This window comes from Crocodylus siamensis, chromosome 2, assembly GCF_052110815.1.
Source record: "Crocodylus siamensis isolate JL-2025a chromosome 2, ASM5211081v1, whole genome shotgun sequence".
In the NCBI taxonomy this organism is placed as follows: domain Eukaryota; kingdom Metazoa; phylum Chordata; order Crocodylia; family Crocodylidae; genus Crocodylus; species Crocodylus siamensis.
This window is the reverse complement of record NC_143396.1, coordinates 109837221-109849780: the sequence shown is the minus strand read 5'-3', so window position 1 is coordinate 109849780 and position 12560 is coordinate 109837221. Positions and strand designations below refer to the sequence as shown.

General features: G+C 42.3%; 1 protein-coding gene across 4 annotated transcripts in view; it reads left to right on the top strand.

Moving 5' to 3' along the window:
* BBS7 (Bardet-Biedl syndrome 7) overlaps window positions 1–12560 on the top strand; it is a 51832-nt gene that overhangs the window by 17608 nt on the left and 21664 nt on the right. For all 4 annotated transcript variants that reach the window (XM_090036578.1, XM_090036579.1, XM_090036580.1 and 1 more), the window contains exons 11-14: window positions 4240–4432; window positions 5669–5743; window positions 8586–8651; window positions 11883–12022. In XM_090036578.1, coding sequence (XP_089892704.1) covers window positions 4240–4432; window positions 5669–5743; window positions 8586–8651; window positions 11883–12022 — 474 coding nt within the window. The remainder of the gene's footprint in view (window positions 1–4239; window positions 4433–5668; window positions 5744–8585; window positions 8652–11882; window positions 12023–12560) is intronic.

Genomic DNA, 12560 nt, shown 5'->3' with positions numbered 1-12560 from the left:
TTCAGAATGTATAAGTGCACCCAAGTCACAGTAACATAGTTGGCCAAAAACTCATGACTAACCAATATTAAATGCCAGAGTGGGAGTATCCTCTTACTTTATTTTTAGCCCTAAAAACAGAGTGGCTAGACGATTGTTTAGGATGCATAGTACTTGGGCACTAGGCCCTCCTTGCCAAGCACAGTGCTTTAACTGCCACAGGTCGGGCATTATTCAGTCCCTTCTCCAGCACTCCTTTTGAAGCTGGCCACTGGGCAGCAGAGGGAAATGTGAGGCCCAGAAGAAGAAAACAAGCTACAGCAGGGGTTGGAAACCCCTGGCACGCAAGGCCATTTTGCTTGGCACGCAAGGCCAGCCCTGGCTGTGGGAAACTGCTGCCAGTGACGGAGCCCAGGCTGCTCCGAGCAGAGCTTGCAGCATGCCAGCGGGTTGCTGGGAGCAGCCCAGGATCCTAGTTGGTAGCAGCTCCCCAGAGCCAGGGCCGGCTGTAGCCGGGAGGCTCCAAACAGCTGTTCCAGGCTCCGGCACCAGCTCCATACCAGCATGTGCACCCGCACCTCAGCGGGCGGTAGATGTGGGGCCTGAGGCAGTGCAGCCCTGGTCTCTTGCACGCTCCCGGCATGGAGGTGATGAGCCTGGAACAGCTGTTTATAGCTAGCCCAGGCTCTGGGCAGTGGCAGCAAGGCTGTGCTGCCTCAGACCCTGCCCCATACCAAGGCGTGCCTGCTCACGCCGGTGCAGAGCTAGTGCTGGAGCCCAGCACAGCTGTTTGGAGCCTCCCAGCTGCAGCTAGCCCCAGCTCTGGGGAGCTGTTGCCAGCCAGGGTCGTGAGCTGCTCCCAGCAGGCAGCTGGGATGCTGCAAGCCCTGCTCAGAGCAGCCCAGGCTCCATCAGCTACCCAAAGCCAGGGCAAGGGGTAGTAGGGCTGAGGGGCAGAGGCTGTGGGTGCAGGGCAAAGGGCAGCAGGGCTGGGGGCCAGGGGCTTTGGGTGGGGGGCGGGGGGTAGTACGGCTGGGGGCAGGGGCTTTGGGTGGGGGGCAGGGGGCAGCAGGGCTGGGGGGCAGAGGCTTTAGGTGGGGGGCAAGGGGCAGCAGGGCTGAGGGCCAAGGGCTTTGGGTGGGGAGCAAGGGGCAGCAGGGCTGGCAGGCAGAGGCTTTGGGTGGGGGGCAAGGGGCACAAGCAGGGCATCGTGCCATGTACCCCTTGCCCTCATTTTGTTTTTCTGCGATGCCGGCACTCCAGCACCTTCCGAGGTAGGCATTATGGTGTTTTTTGGCACTCCAGACAAAAAATGTTTCCTACCCCTGAGCTAGAGGATGGGTGGCTCAATGACGTATCTGCCACAGTGGTAAGGAGCAGGCCTTGGGTTCTAGCATGGCTCTTTGCTCCCAGTAAGGAAGAACCTTCTTTATTTCACTATTCTCAATCTGTTTTATCCAATTCCCTAGTGAACACAAGGGGCAGTGGCCCAGATTCAAAAGGAGCCCTGGAAAGAGGTGAGGATAATGCTTAATCTGTTGGGTGGTGATTAGAGCATTGTGCTGGGAAGTTAGAAACACACAGGTTCAAACTCCCTTTGTGCAAGGGCGTCCCTAGAATCCAGGTCTCCTACTTTCTGGGCAAGTGCCCTTAATCTGTCTGTGACTAAGGCATGGAAGATCCTCATCCTTTTTTCCAGACTTGCATTCAGTTACACTGACCAGTATGTATAAATGTAACTGGCTGAACATAGTCTGTGCGTCTTTTCCATAGGGCAGAGACAAGACCAAAAATGGTGAGGTATGTGGCTAGAAAACTGCCATTTAGGCACACAAAGGGGCATGGAATTTGTCCCTTATTGGTGTAGTGTTCCCTGGTAACCAATGTGGGTTTCATTGCATTCGCTAAACTTACACTTTTAACATGAATCTATTGGGGCTCAGGAATGTTTGTTTGTTTTTTAATGTCATTTTAAACAGTTCAAATGTTGATGTGCTCCAGGATACATTACATGAGGGCACTGTGCATGAAATAAGTACTGTGGTACTATCTACTGACCTAAAGTAAGATTGGGGCCCCACCATACTTGGAGTATGGAAACACCTAGCAACAGCGTGCCCTCCTTGATGAGCGTTTTACAATAAAAATAGATAAAAGCAAATCAAGTTAATGTGCCTGTCCCTTTTCCATGGTTATATGGGAAGTTTGTGTTCTAACCAGGAATTAGAAGTTACGTGTTCTGATTCATAGTCTAGCGGTCTAACCTCTGGACCATATTGCCTTTCAAACCATCTTGGATTTTCTTTGATCCTCCACCTTCTGCATCATTGTCCTTTCTGAGGAGTAATTAAAGTAGTTTTATTTTCTTCTTTTCATAAATCTCTTCCTAAAAGTAAAGGCCCACATGAAAAATACCTCAGCATCTTCCTTCAGATTTCTTGTATCAGTAATTTGATCCACTTTAAAGAGGTGGAAAAAACAGTGAGAAACTCCTTAGAGATGTCCCCTTCTATTTTTATTTTCAGAGGATGTTCTTTTGTTGTCTTTTTCTTTTTCCCAGTAATGCAGGCTTTATTTTACGTATTTTGTTTTGTACTTATAGAAAGAACAGAAGATCATCTGGTCAATCAATAAGTGTCGTACTGGGTCAGACCAGTGGTCCATCTGCCTTGATATTCTGTCTCCGACAGCAGCAAAATAGATGCTTTAGAGAGAGAGCAAGTGAACAGGGTATATCTAGAGCAGTAGCGCTCAACCCTGTCCAAGAGACCCAGGTCATCTGGCCTTTGGGCCAGAAATTTGGTGGATTGAGACTGGGGGCACTGTTAATTGCTGCTCCCCCTGCTGCTAAATTTTGGAATCTATAGGCAGCCCTGAAGACTGGCTAACATGGCCCTGTGTGCTAGATCTGCTGGTACTGTTTTGTACCAGCTTGTGGAGTTGCTCTAGAGCCAGCTCAGGGATGTGGTCTGATGTGTATGCATCCTGATCCACCCTGGTCTGTAGGACCATTAATCTTCATAAATCCATGATCCTCCATGAATTTATCTAGTCCTCTTTTGATCCTGGCTATACAGGCATACCTTGTTTTATTGCGCTTCACTTTATTGCGCTTCGCAGATATTGCATTTTATATAAATTGAAGGTTTGTGGCAACCCTGCGTCGAGCAAGTCTATCGGCGCCATTTTTCCAACAGCATTTGCTCACTTCGCATTTTTTAGCAATAAAGTATTTTTTAATTAAGGTATGTACATTGTTTTTTTAGACATAATGCTATTGCACACTTAATAGACTACAGTATAGTGTAAACATAACTTTACAGTATAGTGTAAACAAAAAATTCGTGTGACTCGCTTTATTGCGATATTCGGTTTATTGTAGTGGTCTGGAACCGAACCCGCAATATCTCCGAGGTATGCCTGTACTGTCTGCCTCTGCAATCTCCTGTGGTAATGAGCTTTACATTCTATCATATCCCTCTTCAGCCTTCTGCTTTCCAAAATGAAGAGTCCTAGCCTTTTTAGTCTCCTGGTATGGCAGCTGCTCCATACCCTGATCATTTTTGTTGCCCTTCTCTCTACCTTTCTAATTCTACTACCTCCTTGCAAAGGTGTGGAGAAGTTACAGTCTATGTTTTCACTGATAATTCATGTCAGGAACGCATTATATGTTTGGTGGAAAATGTCTTCCTGCTTCCTCCAGAAATCACTGTACTTTGGCAAGACAGATTTCTAACATATATTTTCATATTTCATTACTAGGTTAGGTTATGAAAAAAATATTGCATCATATAACTTACAGAAAGGATATTGATCAATGGTAGTTTGTGCCCATAGGAGACAGGACAAGACATAATGGGCTTAAATTGAAATGGGGAAGATTTTGGTTAGATATTCAAAAGATCTTTGTAACAATGAAATGAGTTAAGCACTGTAACTGATCACCTGTGAAATCTATGTTTTTTAAGCTTTTTTTAACTGCAGAATAGACAAACATTTGTTTTAGAGGGATAATTCTGACCTGTAAAGGGAGTTGAACTAGATGATCTACTGAGATCCCTTCCAGCCCTATTTTTCTATTATACTGAAGTCTAATGGAGAAGAGTTGGGGACTACCTAAAAAAGATAAAACTTTGTTTTAAGTAGAAAAGATAATAAAGATGAAGGTTGCAGGAAAATAGAACCAGTTTCTAGAGGAATTTTGTATTTAAAGTTGTCTCAAAACATTTATGGTTACATCTGACAGTTTTTCTTTCCCAGGAGTGAGTTGGAACATTTACAGATAAAGGTACTGCAAGAACGTGAAAAATACCAGCAGTCTTCCCGGTCCAGTACTGCTGTTTCAGCAGTACCTGCATTTAGTGTGAACGACAAGTTTACCTTAAATAAGGATGATGCCAGCTACAGCCTTATCTTAGAAGTGCAGACAGCTATTGATAATGTTTTGATACAGGTGAGAGTCTATTTATCAAATGTTTTTAGATCTTAATACAACTTTTAAACCTCAGCAAGAATGCTAGTGTTTTTTGATGCTAGAAGATTTTTATCAGGTTTTACTTTTTATATGCCCCAAGTTCAGTTTTTAAGGACTTTTTATGTTAAAGGCTTTAGTGCTGATAATACAGGTTTATAGATATCTTGTTGTTATAAAGCAAAATTTCAGTTTGTACTTATTGGAAAAAATATTGAAAAAAAATATTGGCATTTAACTTTCCACATGCTTCTAATAGAACAGCTAAAATTCAAAATTATTTTTTTAAGCAAGTGGAAAGCTATTATTTTGAATTCAAGTAAGATTCAGGTATTAAACAGTTACCAGCAGGCTGGTATGGGACATATGGATTTGTTCCAGAGTTTTTTTATTTCAAGAGTTGCAAACGCAAAAAATAGTTAACAAAACAAACAAAACACAACACAACAAAACATGGTCTTCACATAGAGTTGTGAAGTGATGACAGTCTGTAGCACCCATGTAGCTGTAGAATGTTGCAGTACAATAAATCTTCAGTATATGTAATTTTTGAAGAATGATGACACTTGATTTGATTTAGTAGTTAATAAATGATGACACTTGATTTAGTGGTTACAGATAAGCATTTAAAATTAATTATTCCTTTTATCATGTCAGCTGAAATGAATGTTGTCTTTGGTAGCCGGAAGAGAAGTTGATGCTGAGATAACTAGCTTTGGGGCACATCCAGGGAAAAAGTCTTATAAAAAGGTAGCCAGGAAGAACTGAAATTTAGGTGAGCTGTCCAGGTAACAAAAAAACCCCCCCACGTTCCTATTGGTTCTTGGTGGACACATCTATTTTTTTAACAATCGATTGATACACAGGATCTTTCAGTACTTCCTCAGGTAGAGCCTGCATTGGTGAAACCAATGTAATGTCTATCTTGTTGCAGACTGACGAATTGGACATTACATTGGAGTTTTGTTCTAGTGTAAACCAGTTGAAAGGTTAGTTTGGGATGTTTACGACAGACTTAGAGCTAAAGATATCCAAATTATCGTAGTCTTAAAATGTAACAAATATGCTAAAAATGTATTTGATCTTTTACTTTGCTTGAATTAAGTTTATCAAACAATATTATTGCCCTTTCTTCACTAACATAATTATGTACAATTAAGCAAGATAAATATGTTAAACTATGCTTTTTATTTGCCCTTCCCTTAATGTTCTGCACAGAGTGATGTCCCAATAGACCTACTGGATGTGGATAAAAATTCCGCTGTTGTTAGTTTTAGTGGCTGTGATTCTGAGGTAAGTGGAAGAATAACTTCTACAGAGACTGCTTGATGAAAGCTACTATCAACCGGGCACATCTACACCTTAGTCTAACGTTAGTCCCAAGTCGGTCTACACACATGGCGTTACTGCGCCATATGGCGTCAACGTGTGTGTTACTGCACAGTAACTAATCAGGTATAAATTTCATACCTGCATGATGCAGATATCAAATTTATGATCAAGTTGGTGTAAGTCTAAAGTTAGTCCCAAGTCAGTCTACACACAGCATTAATGCACTTTAACACCTGCACGTGTAGACACTGGCCTATTCCCGCTTACTGTGCAGTAAATTTAAGCCAGTGTAAATGCATGTGTAGATATGCCCACTATGTATTAAAAATACATAGTTTAAAATGCTTGGAGTTAAAATACTTATTTGTTGGCTGAAAGAACTGGAATAAAATTGGGAGGGAGCAAGTTAAGATAATTCACTGTTGCTAGAGGCATAAAAATAGTAAGCATTCCATATACAATAATTTATTTATGAAAACTTATTACCCAAAGAGCAATATAGTTTCACATAAAGTAGGTTTTAAAATATTGTACTGATATGAAAGTCTTTTGTGTTTTAGAGATTACATGTTGGACTCTATACATTATTTTTACAGATATATTTAATTTAACATCATTCCAGAAACTAAGTTAGCATTGTAAAGATCTTTTAAAGAAGTGGGGGGGGTTGCCCATAGCTGTCTATTAAGTATTTAAGGTTTGTTAGTAACAAATTTGGCACATCAAAGGTTTGTCTTTAAGCTTACATAAATTAATGCTTGTTTTGAGCTTCTTAATCATTCTGTGTGATCATTACTTTAGCTAATGTCTCTTTTAGCCTACAGCATATTTTGACTTTTTTTTTCCTTGCGCAGTTAGCATAATTTTAGCTTATCATTCGATACTTCCATGTGGTCCCAGGACTGGGACCAACAATCATCTATTTGTCAGTTCCAATCTGGAATGGCTTGGGTGCTGGGCTGCAGGCCACTTTCAGTATGCTGGTTCATGGGAAACCCAGGAGTCTGGACTTCCCTTGCACTAGCAGGTAGCAATGACACCATTGGGATTTGATGGCTTATCCCAAAATAATGGGATCCCAAAATATTTTGATCCCAAAATAATGTGTTCTGCCATGCTACACATGCATGGCAGGACACATGATTGTTAGAATTAGGGATCAAATCCCATCTTACCATTAAATAAATGTGTGCCAATGGCCTTAGTTTCCTCCTCGAATATTCATTCCTTCTCCTAGGAACATACTGAAGCTTATTCCAGGCTCCCACATGGTCACAGGACTGGGGCAGACAATTGTTGGTCCCAAACCTAGGATTTCATTTGGGCCAGTTCAAGACTTGAGTGCAATTCTAGATCTGGGATTGACAGTCAGCCAGCCCTGGGACGATATCAGATGTTCCAGATGGGGCTGGGACTGACAGTTATATCAGCTAATTGCCAGTCCCAGCACTGGAGCCAATGCCAGACTTTGGTGTCGTCCCAGGGCTGGGACCAACAATCAGCTGATTGTCAGTCTCAGTCCTAGGACTGCACTGGGGCCAGCTCAAGACTGGTGTGGTCTCAAGGCTAGGACTACAGCAGAGTCTTGAACCAGCTGTGATTTTCCTGCCACACAGACAGTTTAAGGTGCAAACCAGCCACAAAAATGTTACACGTCTTTTGTGAAATACTTGTGTGGCTGGTTGGTTTACTGTTTTGCTCACTATTAACTCCTTGAATGTGTGGAAGGGTTACTATTTATGGCATGATTAACAGGGTAATAACAATTTAATTGTAACATCTGCCAGGGGGTCTAACAGGCAACTCTTTTTTTTCTTTTCTTTTTTCTAATTCTGCAGAATATAGTTTTCAGCCTTAATGCGGAGATTGAGCTTTATTGAGAGCTAGTTTTTAATACATAGTGGAGTTTTGGACCTTTGAAGTTAATAGGAATTTTCAGCATCTCCAGTGGAGTCAAAATTCCATCCATTATGTTTTACCTTTTATGGGATAGTTTTGGTTAGATAGCAAAAACTGTTACTACTGTATTTACTCAAATCTACAGTGAGGTGTCTGTCCCTGCCCCCAGTCAGCATGGGAGGAAAAAACCCTCATCTTATATTCATGTACAAAGCAGGGAAGGGGGCACATGACTGCTGCAGCTCTGACTCCCGCCTTGAGCCTGGTTCAGGACCAGGGTGAGACCCCTAGCAGAGTCCTGCTCCCCTCTCCACTTGCCTTTTTCAGTTTCTGCCCCACTGTACTCCTTTCTTGCCCTTTACTGTCAGGTGCAGCTCAGCTCTGGCTTGGGCTGGATTCCCTCCCAGGCACATAGTACATGAAAACTCTATCGCCTGCCCAGCCAGTCAGCAGCATTGCTGCTGCTTTGTGGCATAGCAAGGGCTGCACTTCCACTTGCTGTGGTCCATAAGCTAGGAGGGAACAGAGTCCAAGCAGCATCTGACAGTAAGGAGGAGGGGGAGAAAGAGGCAGAGACTGTAAGGAGTGAGGGGAAAGGGTAAGAGATTGTGGTGAGAGAAGAGATTGTATGGAGCTGGAGGGTGGAGGGGTACAGGTGGCAGAGGGGCAGGAAGGCTGCAGTGGTGGGGCAGAGGGCAAGGGGGCTGCCTGACTACTACAGACACTGCTTCTTCTGCTGTAGCAATGGAGGGGACAAATTTAAAACAACCTTCCAATAATAGATTCCATACCTGGAAAATTGTAGATTCATCTTAGATTCAAGTAAATGCAGTATGTTTGCTTATATTTTGAAACGTTTTCACAAATCTGATTCTAAATTATTTATTTTGTGAATTGTTCACAGCCAAACAGCAACTTTCTCCTTGCAACTTACCGATGTCAAGCAAATACCACTAGACTGGAGCTTAAGGTAAGCTTTTCAAAAATATTTTCTTTTACTTTTGTAGGGTTACCATATTTCCAGTTCCAAAAAAGAGGACACTTGTCGCGGGGACACCTCACTCCCAACCTGCAGCCTGCTGTCCCTGTTGCTGCCCCTCACTCCTGATCCACAGACCCCTGGCCCTGCTGGTGCCCCTCACTCCCTGCTCACAGTCTCCCACGAACCCAGGCCAAGCTGGTGCCTCTCACTGCTAGCCCACGACCGCCTTGTTCCCCCCAGCCTTGTTGGAGGGGGCCTCCAGCTGCCCCCGTCTCAATCATGCTGGAATGCTATGGCAGCTCTGGCTCCTGTGGGTGGCAGCACAACGAGTCTGGCCCCGGCACAGGCTAGAGAGAGGAGGAGGGGATGTCTCTAGCACCCCATGCCCCAGGCTGGGGCTCCTGCACCATGCCAGGTAGCCTGGCTATGCCTCCCCCCACCTCTTCCTCCCTGGCAGCATCTCCCAGGTACCCCTTCCAGTGCTGAAGCCCTCATGCCTAGACATCATTCCCCAGTGCCAGCAGACAACCATCCCCCTCACACACCCATCCCCTTCACATTTCCCCCCACCCAGACATTCCCCAAGCCCTGGCACTCTAACCCTTCCCCCATACACTTACTTGGATGCAGCTGCCAGGATTGCTTTCACCCACCTATCAGGTGTGTGCTGGCCATGTGCTTGGGTGTGTGTGTTTGCACAGAAGCACGTGGTGCCCCCACCTCCAGTTGCCCTCCCCCATTCCCACCAGCAGAGTGGAGCAAAATCCTGGACATTGGTTCAGATTTCAAAAAACTGCCCAGACGGAGATCAGAGGATCCAAAAAGAGGCCGTGTCCAGGAAAACCCAGATGTATGGTAACCCTGTTTTAAAAATATGTTTTACCAAGAAAATATCAGTTGGTATATTGTGCTCTGTTTAAGTGAGCTTAAGTGCATGATGAACCCAGTGTGGCTACTGCTTGTTTACTCAGGAATCTTTAATCACTTGCATACCACCTCCTTTATGTGTGTGTACATGTGTGTACTTGGAAAATGGGTAGAGGAGGAGTGCGAAAAGGAGAAAGCTTTATATCTTTCCTGCAGCAGCCTGTCCCATTGAAAAGAGAGGAAGAGATGAAATAATCTCTGGTGAGTCCAGAATTGGAATTTTACTTAATGTGGAACTTCAGACAAGGATAGGGAAGTGCTAAGGAGCAGAATTGTGAGTAGTGTGACTAAGTTGGCAGGTGAACTGGAGAAATAGACTACTGGTGTTTCAGAAGGGAAGGAAACTTCATCTTAAACTATATATGCTTGCACAGTCTTTAGATCAAAGGAATGACTAATTTTTTAAAATATTAAACTGTATGTATACAAATGTGCAAAGCTCTGTAATTGCCATGGGGGAAATATGTGGGTGTCTTGGGGACTCTCTCTCTAGGGGGTTTTTTCCAATCAGTTTCTCAACACAGCAGACTTCTAAGTTGATAAGTACTTTTTTTCTGCTTGTGTTTTTTCAGCAAGAAGACAGTTTCTTTCATTTCTTTTAAAATTTAAGCATATAGAGCACAGATTTTAACTTTTTTTTAAGGAGGGTTCAACAAACGGCCTTGTGGACAGTGTAATAGGGCCTTAAGAGACCTGATTTCTCTTACTAGTTCTGTTGTTGTCCTGTTTGATGACTTTGGGCAACTCATTTAACTTCCTTGTGTTTCAGTGTCCTTATCTTTAATTGGGGGTAATATTTCTGACCACCTTTGTAAAATGCTGTGAGAGATGCTGATTATCACTTCAAGTGCCATCTACTTTCAACAGATATCCCAGCATAAATATTTGACAGTCCTTCTCTTTTCTCAAGATTGTGTTTTAGTTAGTTCTTTGAGATTTTTTTTTTTAAATAAATGCCATGTGTCAGAACTCATTCTTATTAGAACAGTTTTATGCCATTCCATTGATACAAAAGTACCCTAAAGATGAGCACTAGAGGATCTTCTCTGTAAAGGAACTTTTCTTTTTGTGATTCTCACTAAGACCTAAGCACCTAACAAGCAATGAATTAAGGGCTCAAGACCTGATGCAAAATCCACTGAAGTTACTGGGAGTCTGTCCTTTCAATATACTTATTTTACAGATGGAATACTGAGATGAGGAATAAAATAAATCAGGGGCATTTTTACACATGCTCCAGGAGGTGTAGAAGGGGCACTTTAATTAGCGAGCTGTGCTAATTAAAAGTGCCCGAATATCACATGTATCAGCATCCCCTGTGCTGAAAAGTGGCGGCAGGGCGCTGAATAGAGCTCATAGAATGAGCTCATTCTATGAGATTCGGTTCAAAGCACCCCATTGCCATTTTTCAGTGCAGGGTCTCTGATGCACGTGACATGGGAGGCTGCTAGAGTACCATCATTTCCATGCTCCAGCAGACTCAATTAATTAAGTCTGCTCTAATGTGCTGAATTTCTAGCAAGATGGAACTGGCTCCCTGCAGATCTATAGGAGCCCTTGAATTCAGGTTTTCCTGCGTCTCAATCTAGTGTTCTATCCATGCAAAACAATGTTTATTTGCTTATCTGGCTTCCTCACCCATGTATAGGGCTGTGGATAGGACAATCTTTTTTCTTGGTGAGTCCCTTTGGGGTTGCTGGCAGCTGCTAGGCATTAGACCATCCTGAGCAACAAATTGTAGCATGAGGTTGGATTGGTGCAGAGAGATTTCAGGTGTTGGGATAGTACAAAAGTTGCTTTGCCCACCCACTTGTCAGCTGTTAAGTATTTCTTAACTGCAGCTGAGGATCTGATGTTGGTTCTTTTCTAAAATTCATGTTGGAAGGAATAATATTCTTATTATCCTTATTGTGAAGAGGTGCTATAAAGGTGAAAATGTAGAAGGGTCTTCTGTCATCAATGTACATAGAATAAAGTTTGTAAAAGAACAGAAAACACTACATAGTACACCAAAGAACTACAAAAGGTTCGACAAAGACTTGCATCCTGGGCACAGGTATCAAAGCCCATTAATTTTATTTTCTTCTATAAAAAATCTGTGCCAGTTAAGCAGTTCCTCGATGGACATTATTAAATCTACATTTGGAAAAGTTTTAGAATTGCTCTTTTTAAGACGGGTACTATCTTAGTGAACTAAAACAGTGTTTTAGATTTTTTTAAGATAAAATACAGAGGATTTACATTCTGATCAATTACTAAGTAGTCTCCTCCTTATTTTGTTTATTGATGTAGATTCGCTCAATTGAAGGCCAGTATGGAATACTACAAGCATATGTAACTCCAAGAATTCAGCCAAAAACTTGCCAAGTTCGCCAATATCAGATTAAACCACTTTCACTTCATCAACGAACTCACTCTATTGATCATGACAGGTATTTACAAACAAAGAGCAGTCATTTTTTGAGAAACTAATACAATCTAATTGAAGTATTGTATAAGAATTGACTTTGTAAATTGCAACAATCTTTCTAACATCTGATTATAAAATTTGTATAGCAAATCTCTTCTCTCTTAATTTCCTGTTTTTGAATAGTCTTCTGCCACACCTCAGTCAACCCAAAAACATCCAGATTTCTGCTTTCTTATTGTTCCATTCAGGAATTACAAGTGTATCCAATTGTACTTAATCTCTTCACCCACAATTTAGTACCTTAAATCACTGCTAGTTCATTGCTTACTTTAAAAGCTAGAGGAACCATGAATTAAATTACATGTTCTAGCTTCAGATGCTAATGGACACTTCTCCCTGTACCATCCATTATGCCTGACTTCTCATGTATTACTTCTGTAAGAATGGCTTTGATTTTTAAAGAACTAGACTATCTGACCATCAGATTTCTTCACTGTCAATTTATTTCCTCGCTTACAAGCCTAACAAATGTTTTGTTTCAAGTTTTTAAAAATAAAAAC